Source organism: Vombatus ursinus, unplaced genomic scaffold (assembly GCF_900497805.2).
Source record: "Vombatus ursinus unplaced genomic scaffold, bare-nosed wombat genome assembly UNPS02014807.1, whole genome shotgun sequence".
NCBI classification, from domain to species: Eukaryota; Metazoa; Chordata; class Mammalia; order Diprotodontia; family Vombatidae; genus Vombatus; species Vombatus ursinus.
This window is the reverse complement of record NW_020954585.1, coordinates 51,078,165-51,091,915: the sequence shown is the minus strand read 5'-3', so window position 1 is coordinate 51,091,915 and position 13,751 is coordinate 51,078,165. Positions and strand designations below refer to the sequence as shown.

Here is a 13,751-nt window from a genome sequence, read left to right as displayed (position 1 = left end):
AAAAAACAACTAATAGAATGATTACTTCTGACGTTCTGTCCCCATAATTCCCCATTTTTCTCCAAAGAGAAGGGTGGCATTTTTTTAGTTTTGGCTACTATCGAAAGAGGTACTATAAACATTTTTGCATATATAGGTTCTTTTCTTTCTTTTTAAATATCTCTTTGGAATTGAGGCCTAATATTAATTTAGTTGGTTTAAAATGTATGTACAATTTAGCTGCTTTTGGGGCATAGTTAGAAAATTCTTGATTTTTTTACCATGCTCCCTAAGTAATATTTATAAACATTAGTTTTTTTATAATTTTTAGTTCCAAATTCCCTTCATCTTCTTCTACTTGAGAAGGTAAGCATCTGATATAGATTATACATGTGCAGTCAGGCAAACAAAACATAGTTCTATGTCAGCCATGTGGCAAAATAGAACACAGACAAAAAAAAGAAAAAGAAAAATAGAGTAAAAAAAAAGTATGCTTTGATTTGCATTCAGATCCCATCAGTTCCTTCTCTGACGGTGGATAGCCTTTTTCATAATAAGTTCTTCAAAATTGTCTTATTTCATTGTATTACTGAGAATATCTAAGTAGTTTGATTTTTCCCATAGTTCATCAACATTTATCATTTTTCTCACCTATCATCTTTGCTAGCCTTATGGATATGAGGTGGAACCTCAAAGTTGCTTTAATTTGAATTTCTTTAATTACTAGCGATTTGGAGCATTTTTTCCATATGCTTATTGATACCTTGACTTCTTTCTTTGAGAACTGCCTGTTCATACATATCTTTTGACCATTGTTTATTGGAGAATGGCTCTAAGTCTTATAATCAGCTCCTTATGTATCAGAAGTGAGATCTTTATCAGAAAAAAAAAACTTGCTGCAAAGATTTTCCCCTCCATTTCCCAGCGTCTCTCCTAATTTTAACTACATTAGATATATTCATGCAAAACTCTTTTTAATTTTATGTAATCAAAATTGTCCATTTTATCTTGTGTGATCCTCTTTGTTTGTTTAGTTGTGAACTCTTCCCATATCCATAGATTTAAAAGTTAATTTCTTCTAGCTCTTCTGATTCTTCTATGAGGTTACCTTTTACATATAGGTAATATATGCATTTGAAGCTTACTTTGTATATGGTGTGAGAAGTTGGTCTAAACCTAATTTTGGCCAGGCTGCTGTTCAGTTTTCTTAGTAATATTTGTCAAATTATGAGCCCTTCCCCCAGTAATTGAGGTCTTTGGCTTTAGCTACAGAGGCTATTAGGTGGTGTTATGGATAGAGTGCTGGACCTGGAGTCAGAAAGACATGAGTTCAAATTTAGCTTCACACACTTACTAGTTGTGTGACCCTAGGTAAGTCATTTAATCTCGGTGTGTCTCAGTTTTCTCAACTGTAAAATGGGGATAATAGCACCTACTTTCCAAGACTGTTGTGAAGATCATATGAGATCATATTGTAAAACTCTTAGCACAATAGCTGAGATACAGTAGCTTAATAATTGCTTTCCCCTTCCTTATTGAATACTATGCATTTGTTTGAATAGTGTGCCAATCAATGGACACACTAATGCACTGTTGGTGACACCATGAATAGTATTGAATGCTATGTGTTTGTTTGCTTTTATTTACTGTATATCTGATCTGTTCCACTGATCATCTTTTCTATATTTTTTTCATCTTTTCTATATTTTAACCATTACCAAATTGTTTTAACACTTTACTGCTTTGTCTACAGTTTGAGATCTGGTACTAAGAGACTCTATCCCAACTTTTTGCCATTATTATCCCTGAGATTCTTAACCTTTTGTTCCTGCTCATGAATTTCTTCATTATTTTTTACTAGCCCTATTAAATATTCCTTTGATAGTTTGATTGGTTTGTCACTGAACAAGTAAGTTAATTTGGGTATTGTTGCCATTTTATTATACTTATGCAACCTACCCATGAGTAAGTAATGTTTATACAATTATTTCAGTCTGTCTTTATTTCTTCAAAGAGCATTTTATATTTGGATTCATATAAGCCCTGGGTATATCTCGGTAGGGAAACTCCCAAGTATTTTATAGCTTATATAATTATTTTGAATGGAATTTTGCTTTCTTTTTCTGTTGTATTTTATTGATAACATACAAGAATTCTGATAATTTAAGTGGATTTCTTTTACATCTTGCAACTTTGTTGAAATTATTATTTCAGTTAATTTTTGATTGATTCTTTACGATTTTCTAAATAAGTCAAAACCATTGCATTGTTTCCTCTTTGCCTATGCTTATTCCCTCAATTTCTCTTTTTTTTTATTGTTACAGTTATTATTTCTAGAACTGTGTTAAAAAAGTAATGGTGTAATGAGCATCATTGTTTTATGCTTGTTCTCATTGGAAAGACCTCTATCTTTTCTCCATTACATATAATGTTTGTTCTCAGATTTAGATAGATATCATTTATTATTTTGCCAAAAGGTCCATTTATTCCCATGCTTTCTAAATTTTTTAATAGAAATAAGTGCTAGATTTTATCAAAAACCTTTTTGATATCTATTGCATAATGATCTAGTTTTTAATATTTACATTTTTAAATGTAAATTGAATTAAATTTACATTATTATATTTGTAATTTTACTTATATTGAATCACCCCTGAATTACTGATTTAAACCCAGCCTGGTCATTAAACATTTTTTGTAATAAATAATAAAATATTTTTTTAATAAACATTGTATTTGTAATATGTTATTGTAGTTTAATTGCTAATATTTTATTTAAAAATTTTATATCAGTATCTATTGGGAATATTAGTCTGTAGTTTTGTTTCTCTGCCTTGCATCTTCCTGATTTAGGTATTCATACTATATTTATATCATAAAGATCAGAAGGGCACCTCCTTTTCTTATTATTGCAAACAGTTTATATAATATTGAATTAATTATTCTTTGAATGTTTTATAAATCCACTTATAAATGCATCTGGTTTCTAGAATTTTTTGGGGGAGTACATCTATAGCTTCTTCAATTTATTTTTTTGGTATTTAGTTATTTAAACCTATTTCTTCTTTTGTCAATTTGAATATTTTTTGTTTTTGTAAGTATTCCTCCATCTCATCTAAGTGAACAGTTTTGTTAGCATATAATTGGGCAAAAAATTTTTGATAATCTTCTTTATTTCCTCTTCAGTCATTGTGAATTCTCCTTTTATTTTTTGATATTAATAATTTGGTTTTTCTCTTTCTTTTTAAATTCAGATTAGCTAACTTTATCTATTTTATTAGTTCCCCACAAAAACTCCTAGCTCCTAGTTTTGTTTATAAATTCAATTATCTTTTTGTTCTCAATTTTATTACTAGTTTTGTTCATCACTTTAATGATCTTTTTGCTCTCAACTTTACTGATCTCAACTTTAATCTTTTGAATTTCCACTTTATTAATTGGGGATTTCTGATTTTTTTATTATTCAAGTTTTTTAATTACTTGCTAAATTCATTACTTTGTTCTTTCTCTGTTTTATTGATGGGAGTGTTTGAAGATATAATTTTTTCCTTAAGAACTGCATTCCATAAGCATAAGATATGTTGTCTCATTATCATAATTTTCTTTGATGAAAGTGTCTATTGTTTCTATAATGTATGCTATGATACACTAGTCAGTCAATAAACATTTGTTAAATGCCTACTATGTGCCAGGAACTGTGCTAAGCATTTTACAAATATTTTATTTAGTCCTCACAACAACCTTGTGAGCTGGGTGCTATTATTATCCCCATTCAACATTTGAGGAAACTGAGGCAGAAATAGATTAGATGATTTTCCTAGGGTCACACAGCTAATAACTGAGACTGGATTTGAACTCAGATCTCCCTCACTTCAGGCCCTATCTGCTTTATCATCTAGCTACTTAGCATCAGTTCTTTAAAATTATTTTATTTAGCTTCCAACTAGTTTTAAATTCTTTCTTTAAGCATCCTTTATTGAATATAATTTATTGCATTGTGATTGGTAAATTATGTGTTTAGTACTTCTGCTTTATAAAGCAGATATATGGTCAATTTTTGTAAAGGCACCATGTGTAGCTGAGTACATAAATTTCTTTCTATTCCCATTCAGTAATCATCAGAGATCTATCATCCCTAATTTTTGCAAAGTTCTATTCATGTCATTAATTTCCTTGCTTATCTTTTGGTTAGATTTATCTAAGTCTGTATTAAGGTTTTTATTTTTAAAAGAAAAAAATACTCAATTCAGAGCATCGATTAAATTCACATAGTGCTTTGATTCTAAAGAAACAGAAGAAGTCATTGTCCCAAATTGACTGTAATGTTTTCTGAGAGTATTCTGAGAATATTAGAACAGTTCATCAGGATTTATAGGATTACAAGTCTACAGCAGGAAGGGGTCTTAGAGAAATCTAGTCCAACCCTCTCATTTTACACTGAAGGAAACTAAGGCCTAGAAAGATTAAAATAACTTGGCTGAGGCCATACAATTAAAAAGTGGCAGAGCTTGAATTTAGGCAGGTCATGGTAAGATATTAAACACTAAGACTTCCTCTTCTGTAAAATGAAGGTATTGGATTAATGAAGACCTCTAAAAGGAGCTTCTGAGGTCTCTTCCAACTTTAAATTTATGCTCCAGTGACTGTTATCAGTTGTTTGAGTAAATATAGTCTGTCAATCCTAGACTAACCTGATTATTTCCTGCAAGCCTTGTATTTTTAGATACTTAATTCATTTTTTTCTTGTAAACTTGTTAAATGAATGAATGAATGCACCTATTTTCACATTGTTAAAGAGGAGCAAAGGCCCAAGTAATAGGTCAAAGTTAAGAGATTTATCCTTCTTACTGGTTCCCCTGAAGGACTGACATTTTCAAAGTGAAAGGCATAAGGTTAGATAATTCTAAAAAAACTCATTTAGAAAGAGAAGAATAGCAAAATCAAAGACTTTAATAGACACTGATAAACGAAAGTGTAAAAAAAGAATGGGCAAAGTGGGAATAAACTGAGGGGAGTCTTGAGAGCTTGAAATAATTGAAAGAATAGGGGAGGCATGGAAAGATAAATGGTATGTACTGAATGATCGCAATCTCAGCTCTACGGTGTTTCTTTGAAAACAGGAGGACTAATGTTTGCTTGTTTAAACAAACGTACTCAAACTTACACAACCAAATAAGAGTTAGCCTTCAAAGTAGTTATCTATGGAAATGATAGAAGTATAATAGTATATCCATCGTCTGGGACATTTTTTTAAATCTTTTTTTTTTTTTGAGGCAATAGGGGTTAAGTGACTTGCCCAGGGTCACACAGCTAGTAAGTTTCTGAGGCCAGGTTTGAACTTAGGCTCTCCTGACTCCGAGCTGGTGTTCTATCCACTGTGCTATCTAATTGACCCTTGAAATCCTTTTTGAAACAGTTTTCAGACTTCATTTATAAATCATGCCATAAAACCAGTTGTATTTCTTTATGGCCACACCTCATTTTTGAGCTAAAACAACATTTCCTAGCTTGATCACCTCTCTTATTCAGTTGACTTCAAGATATTAAAAAAAAAATTCACCTTTCAGAATATGGAAACTGGCCATCACTACCAGCATTCAAAAGAATTCCACAGTTCTAAAACAGAGTTCCTAAAATGTTTTGCTCAGTGATAGCATTATTCAAATAAATGTGTGGCTTCAAGGTGACTACATTGAAGGGAAACACTCACTTAAGTTCTGGTGTTTGTTTAAAAAAATAACCCAATATTTTATAGTTACATTTCATAAGGGGGAACAAAGAATGAAAACTGCTCAAAGGAGTAGCAAGAAGAGTTCTTAGAGTTCTTAGAACTCTAGCTGAAGGAAGATACGGAAATAACTGAAACCATTGGTGGGCTATCCACATTTTGGGAGGTAGAGTTAACACAGTGGTAATAAATGTATTTGTGAGAGCAGGGATCATGTTTTTAGTGCTTTTTATATTGGGTTAGTGTTGTCAAGGAAGATGATGACTTTCAATAATGATAAAAATTCTGATTGACTTAATTGAATTAATCCATCAGTATAAATAAAGTCAAAAAAGAGTCAGTCATTAAGCATTTATTAAGCACCTAGTATGTTCCATGCACTGTGCTAAGCACTGGGGATACAAAGAAAGATAAAAAATAGTCCCTGCTCTCAAGGGGCTCACAATCTAATTGTGAAGACATGAAAATAACTATGTACAAATAAGCTATGTAAAGGATAAATCAGAAAAAAAATTAACAGAGAGAAGGCACTTGAATTAAGATGGATTGGGAAAGGTTTCCTGTGAAAGGCAGGACTTTAGCTGGGACTTGAAGGAAGCCAGGGATATTAGATAATTAGCAATCTTGGACAAACTGCAAATGGACAAAGAATTGATCCCAGAATTGAACAGGAGGAGAAAGAGAAATAAACCTTAATTTTCTCTGGGAAACTTCAAAGTTCTTTGTAATGAACTCAAGCTTCTCCCTGAAACAAAAGATCCATCATTTTAATATCAATGTTCCTCTAGTAATAAATGATTGTGAGTCATGGGACACAGCAGTTTTGAAGCTAAAGACCATCAAAGGGTAATGGAGAAACTCATGGAGGTGATGAGCAGACTACTAAATATTATAAACAAGCAATTAAATAGGAGGATATCAGAAAGGAAATGATCGAATCAGAAGATGGGCTGGTCACATACTGAGAAAGAGGGATATCCAGTAGACAATGTATGTGTTCATTGGTATGCTTGAGATGTCAAGAAAGCATAAGGAAGCCCCCCAACAGGTTGGGTGGATTGGGTGGACCCACTATCAATTAATGAAGAAGCATTTATTAAGCAATTACCATATGACAAACACTGTGCTAAGTACTAGGAATACGTACATAAATGTGAGACAGTCCTTGCTGTCAAAGAGCTTACATTATACTAAGGGGGTATGACACATGTTGAGGAATGGTATCCAGAGAATGGAGCATTAATCTAGGCAGTTATAGGGATCCTTGAATAGGGCTACATGGCAGTAGGTTGTGTTGGGTCTGTAAATTTGACTTATCAATTATCTAGGATCTAATTTTGGTCCAGTGAAAGCAATAATATTGATGAGTCAGCAACCCATCCCACAAGGGAATATATTAATAGACTAGAGTGCTGAACAGCATATCAGTGTTGAAGCAACTCCATGGATGTAGATTTCTGAGAAAGTTGAGATGAAGGCTTTGATAAAGCAGTGGCAGGATTACTGTGACTCATTTCCCCATTGTTCTGCTTCTCTTTTTTGGATGGCAAAGTCTCTGACCTATGAGAGCCCACCATGGGCTTAGCTATTAAAACCCTTGAATAATGTGAAGTTACAAATTTGAGAAAATACAGAGAATCTCTCTCTCTTTCTCTCTCTCTCTCTTTACCTCCACAGTGGTTAATAAAGGTTGGTTGACTGATTGATTGACTGATAGAGAAGTAACATGGTGTAATGGATAGAGGGCCAGCCTTAGAGAAAGGAAGACCTGTTTACAAGTCCTGCATCTGATTGTGATTATGGACAAATCACTTAACTTCTCAGACTTCTCTCAGACTATGAGTTACAGATGAGTTGCTAGTCTGCATTGATGAATAGTTTCTAACACCAGAAGTAACATCACAGGTCTAGGTCCCTATTAGTTAAGTTGTCAAAGGATATCAATGGCCAGTTTTTCAAAAGAAGAAATGCAAACCATCTTAACCCATCTAAAAGAATTCTCCAAATCACTAATCATAAGAGAAATGCAAATCCAAAGAAGTTTGAAGTTTTACTTCACACCTGTCATACTGGGAAAGACGATAAAAGATGATAAGAGTATATGTTGAAGGTGCTGTGGGAAGACAGGCACCTTATACATTATTGGTAGAATTCTACATTGGTCCAACCATTCTGGAATAGAGCGCCAGACCTACAGTCAGGAAGAGCTGAATTCAAATCCAGCCTCAGAAACTTACCAGCTGTGTGATCTTGGGCAAGTCACTTAACCCTGTTTGCCTTAGTTTCCTCATCTGTAAAATGAGATGGAGAAGAAAATGGCAAAACCACTCTAGTATCTTTGCAAAGAAAACCCTAAATGGGATCATGAAGAGTCAGACATGACTGGAATGACTGAACAACAACAAAAACCAACCATTCTGGAAAACAATTTAGGATTATACTAGAAAAGCTGCTAAACTGTGTGTGTTTTTTGAAGTCATGATTCTACTTTTGGGCATATACCTCAACAAGGTCCAATATAAAAAGAAAGGTCCCATATACACAAAAATATTCATGGCAGCACTTTTGGGGTAGCAACAAACTGGAGCCAAAATGGTTACTCATCAGTTAAAGAATGATTGAGGGGCAGCTAGGTGGCGCAGTGGATAGAGCACCGGCCCTGAAGTCAAGAGGACCTGAGTTCAAATCCGGTCTCAGACCAAACACTTGACACTTACTAGCTGTGTGACCCTGGGCAAGTCACTTAATCCCAATTGCCTAAAAAACAAAACAAAACAAAAAAAGAATGGTTGAATAACTTGTGGCACGTGAATGTAATGGAATATTGTTACACTAAAACAATGATGAATATGAAGAATTCAAAGAAACTTGTGCTGATTTACATGAACTGATGATGAGTTAAGCAAGCAGAGTCAAAAGAACAATTTACATAATGACCACAATAAAGGAAAATAATACTGGACATTTTGAATTCTAATCACAGAATCAGAGATCATAGAGATTTTGAGCTAGGTGGGAGTTTAGAGGTCATCTGGTCTAACCTTCTCATTTTATACATGAAGAAACTGAAGCTCAGAAAGGTAAGCGACTAGCCCAAGAATACACAGAAAGTAAGTGGCATAATTGTGATTTGAACCCATGGTTTCTCATTTCAAATCCAATCTTCACTTTAAAGAAGTGAATGGTGGAGAATTGGTAAATTATAGATGTAGCATGAGGCATAACCCGTCCATCATGGCCAATGTATTGGTTTATTTTGCTTATCTCTATTTGTTCATTACAAGGGAGAGTCCTCTTGGTAGTGGGGATAGTATTAAGAAATGAGAGCAATGTTTAAAAAGGATAGAGAAGTATGTGTAGAATAATTTTACATATGTGTGTGTGTGTGTGTGTGTGTGTGTGTGTGTGTGTGTCTAATGGTGGCCATCTCTTGTGGGGAGAGGGGAAAAAAAGAAATTTGCATGATAATTTTGTTGTATATTTGAAAGGAGTAGCAAGTTGTGCATAGTCGATTTGTAGTTTCATGTATAGTTATCTTTTTATTGTACTGTGTTATGGAAATGCTTCTTTTATTCCATAAATGAAAAATAAAATTTAAAAAAAGAAAGGAATGGAAGCAGTGCCAAAGTCTTGGGTTTAATGAATAGACTATTTGTTATATTCTGTGGTGTCTTTACTTAGGGAAGTCAATCATGAAAGAGAAATGGACCTAGACTATTAATTTCTTGACAATTGGATTTGTTTTTGACTATGCTTTCAATCAGTCCTAGGGATATTCAACAAGTAGTTGGATAATCACAGATTTTTGACAAAGTGCCAAGCTAAAATTCCAATTTCTTCCAATAGTTTTGGAAGGTACTTGAAATCAAAATCTGTGCTATTAATTAAATGATGGCTGTCAAAGCAACCCAGTATCATTTTTTTGTAAGTTATTCTATTTTTCTTCCTCTTCAGACCCAGAATCGAGGCAAGAGAATGAAGGAAGGAGCTCATATCAACCGTTCTCTGCTGGCTCTTGGCAATTGCATCAATGCACTGAGTGAAAAGGGGGGGAGCCGATCTCAGTATGTCAATTTTCGGGATAGCAAACTCACACGCTTGTTGAAGGTATAATTTTCTTTCTAAAAAAGCTTTATTGATGCCTTTTGTCTTTCATGCCACATTCATTTCCCAATATATCCCTCCTCCACTGAATCCTTTCTTGTGACAGAGAATAATAGTTAAGCAAGACAGAATGGCACAGCAACCTCATCTGACAGCATATGCAGCATTGCACACCTGTAGTATCCCACTTCTCTGCCATGAGGAGGTGAGGAGCTTCATCGTCTGCTCTCTGGGACCAAGACAGGGCATTGCACTTAATATGAGTTTGGCAACCTTTCAATATTGTTTTAATTTATTTTTTGTACGTCTTGTTCTTCTGGCTCTGCTTTCTGAAGGTATATACCTTTGTTCAATTGACCTCAGCAATTTAGGTTGGTTAATTTGAAGCGGAACACAGAGGCTCAGCAATTAACTATCCTCCCCACTCCCCTACAAGACCTGAATATTTGTTATGTCTTTTTCCTTCAGAGAGAACTCATCAAAAGTTTCTTGGAGTTTCACATTAGTTATGTGATGTTTGGCAAATTTCAGACTCAATTGGAACCAAATGATCTTAGAAGCAATGGCAATAGGTAACAGTTATGATGCATTGAGACATTCATTCTTACATATGATATAAGATCAGCTTTAATTGAAAGAGTGCCCATTGATTGGGGAATGGCTGAACAAGTTACGGTACATGAATGTAATGGAATGTTGTTGTGCTGTAAGAAATGATGGAGAAGATGACTTCAGAGAAACCTGGAAAGATTTGTATGGACTAATGCAAGGTGACGTGAACAGAACCAAGAGAACAATATACACAATAATAACAATATTGTAAAGACAACTTTGAAAGACTTAGGGAATCTGATTAATATAATGACTAACCACGATTCCAGAGGACTCAGGATGAAACATGTTCCCTACCTCCTGATAGAAAAGTGATAGACTCAGAGGACAGATTGAAATACACACATACATATGTATACATATACACACATACACACCTACACACATATGACATGGCCAATTGTGGGAATTTGTTTTGCTTGATTATACAAGTCTATAACAGGGGTTTTGTTTTTCTTGTTGTTTTTTCAATAAGGGGTCGGGGGAGGAGGTAAGAGGGAGAGAAGGTAGATCTTCATGAAAACAAAATAAAATTTAGTTTAAAAAAGATCATCTTGAGCAAAAGATTTTAATTACTTTATTAATATTGGTCCCTGGGTTGGACCAGTCTCTGGTGTACTCAGAGGATATGGGAGAGTGTTCAATGTAATATAAATGGGTGAGTTCCATCAGAGAGGAACCTGAGACTCAGAGAAATGAATGTCCCATGGTCAGTAGTGTCAGAGCCAGGATCCTAACCAAGAGTTGCCTGATTCTAGGTCTAGCTCTCTTTGAATTCAATTCAATTCAACAATCATTTATTAAGTGTCTACTACGTGCAAAAAGCGGCAGTTTGGTGTAGCTTGCCCTGGAGTAAAGAAGACCTAGGTTCAAGCTTTGCTTGAGATACATGCTGACTGTATGATTCTGGATAAGTCATTTAACTTCTTAGTGCACTAGGTGACTTTCCAAACTTATGTTACAGAAAAGGTGCCAACCTGCATTAGTAGAGAGAGTTTCTGGGGCAGCTAGGTGGTGCAGTGGATGGAGCTCCAGCCTTGGAGTCAGGAGGACCTTAGTTCAAATCCGAACTCAGACACTTGACACTTACTAGCAGTCTGACCCTGGGCAAGTCACTTAACCCCAATTGCCTCATCAAAACAAAACAAAACAAAAAAAAAAAAAGAGAGAGTTTCCTTATCTGAGAGTTCTCTCTATCAATAAAATAGCAGGAGCAGTCCCTAGTCTTACCCCTATGTATAAAGCACAATTGTTAGATGCTAGGGACAAAAAAAAAAATAGGCCTTTCCCTCAGGAAGATTACCTTCTAATGGGGGACAGGATGTAACATGTATCCAAGTAAGTAAATACAAAATAATTTCAAGAGTAAGACAGTTAATAACTTTAGGGCTTACTAAAGACTTCATGGAGGAAGTAGTATGCAGGTTGCACTTTGAAGAAAATTAGCAATTCTAACAGGTAAAGGGTAGGAGGGAAGACATTCTAGACATGGAAGATCATTTGTGCCAAGACACTGAGGCAGAAGATTGAAGGTTGTATATGGGGAACTATCTTTTTGCTACACCATGATGTGGTTCATATCTTGGTTATATGGCAATATAGCCGATGGTCTCTGCCTTTTCAACTTGGCTCCAGCAATATTTGCATTATTAGGATGCCTTAGGAGGGAATAGCAGAACTGTGATGATTGCCCACATCAGCCCTGCTAGCACTTACTTTGAAGAATCCCGGACAACCTTGATTTATGCCTATCGAGCAAAAAATATCAAGACCAGGGTAAGTAAATCAAATACTGCAGTTAAAAATGTATCCAAACAACAATAAAAGAACAGGCTGGAGGATCAATTAAGTTAGGAAAATCAAAATGGGTAAGATTTGGAATCAGAGAATAGTTTTTTTGTATAACAGATGATGCAACAAATACAACTTGTCACCAGAAAACTGGTAGAGGCTTAAAAGAAAAAATTGAGGATGGAGCAGAAAGGTCACAGAAAAGAAAAGGGATTTTTTTTGATTGATGTCGAGGCTAACAAAGAGGCATTATGGAAGGACAAGAGGATATCCAGCTGGAAATGTTCAGAAGACAAATTTAACCTTGTTAGCACATTTTTCAATATTGATGCTTCCATAGTGTCCTAGGGGTATTTTTTCAGGGGTCTAAGTTGTTAACAATGTAATTTTAAATAAAAAAAATATTACCTCACTTAAAAAATTGAATAGCTCTTGGGAAACACAAGGTATTTCTATACTCAATTGTATTCACAGAGTCATGAAATGTTAGAGCTAGAAAAGACCTTGGAGGTCATCTAGATCAACTTTTTACTCAAAGGAAGAGAGAGGGAACCTCTCTAGCATCCCTGACAGGTGTTCAACCAGCAGCCTTTGTTCAAACACTTTCAGGGCTGGAGAACTCACAGGGCAATTCATTTAATATCTGGACAACTCTAATGATCAGAAAGTTCTTCCTTATATGGAGCTAACATCTCACTTTTGGCCTTTATGTCCTAATTCATTAGGTTAAACGTAATCTACTGAATGTCTCCTATCATATTGCCCAGTACACTGACATAATTTCAGACCTACGCAGAGAGATAGAACATCTGAAATCAAAAATTGAGAAGCAAGAAAAGGAGAAGAAAAATGGACCTGATATCAGAGATGTGCAAGGTAGTATAGAAAGCAGATTTTATTCTCTTCTAGAATTGCAATATTTCCTTTGGATACTATCTGATAACACTGGTCATTCTTCTCTGCTTTAGAATGACCCTACTTATCTAACTCTGCAGCTTTTCTTCTTTTAGTAAAGTTTTATAAATGAAAACAAAACAAACAAATAAAAAATGTAAAACCTCATCTTTCACTTGTCCTAGGGTTGACATCTCCACTCAAAGGATATGACGTAGTTGAAAGACTTGCTAGACCGTGTGACTATGAGAAAGTCCTGTAACTTCTCTAGGGTTTAGTTTCCCCAGTTGGAAAATAAGGGACTTAGATTTTCTCCCCCTTACTTCCTCTTTTTCCTTTATGTGTGTGTGTGTTTTCTTTTTACAGGACTAACTGTATTTAGACCCTTTTTAGGTGAGGCAGTGGGCATATTGGAAAGAATACTAGATTGGAAGTCAGGGAGACCTAATTTCTTATCCTTCATCCCTTTAACTTTCAATTTGCTCATCCACAAAGTGAGAGGCTTGGACTAAAGGATCTCTAAGGCCCTTTCTATATGTAAAAATTCTTTTAAATCAGTTGCATTTTTTGCTTTGGGCAGATTGCAATTAGTGTGTTCTCTCTCTCTCTCTCTCTCTCTCTCTCTCTCTCTCTCTCTCTCTCT

At 34.8% G+C, this 13,751-nt stretch overlaps 1 protein-coding gene across 4 annotated transcripts in view; it reads left to right on the top strand.

Moving 5' to 3' along the window:
- LOC114052350 (kinesin-like protein KIF19) overlaps positions 1 to 13,751 on the top strand; it is an 88,135-nt gene that overhangs the window by 29,208 nt on the left and 45,176 nt on the right. For all 4 annotated transcript variants that reach the window (XM_027874909.1, XM_027874907.1, XM_027874908.1 and 1 more), the window contains 3 exons: positions 9,662 to 9,814; positions 12,077 to 12,199; positions 12,940 to 13,090. In XM_027874909.1, coding sequence (XP_027730710.1) covers positions 9,662 to 9,814; positions 12,077 to 12,199; positions 12,940 to 13,090 — 427 coding nt within the window. The remainder of the gene's footprint in view (positions 1 to 9,661; positions 9,815 to 12,076; positions 12,200 to 12,939; positions 13,091 to 13,751) is intronic.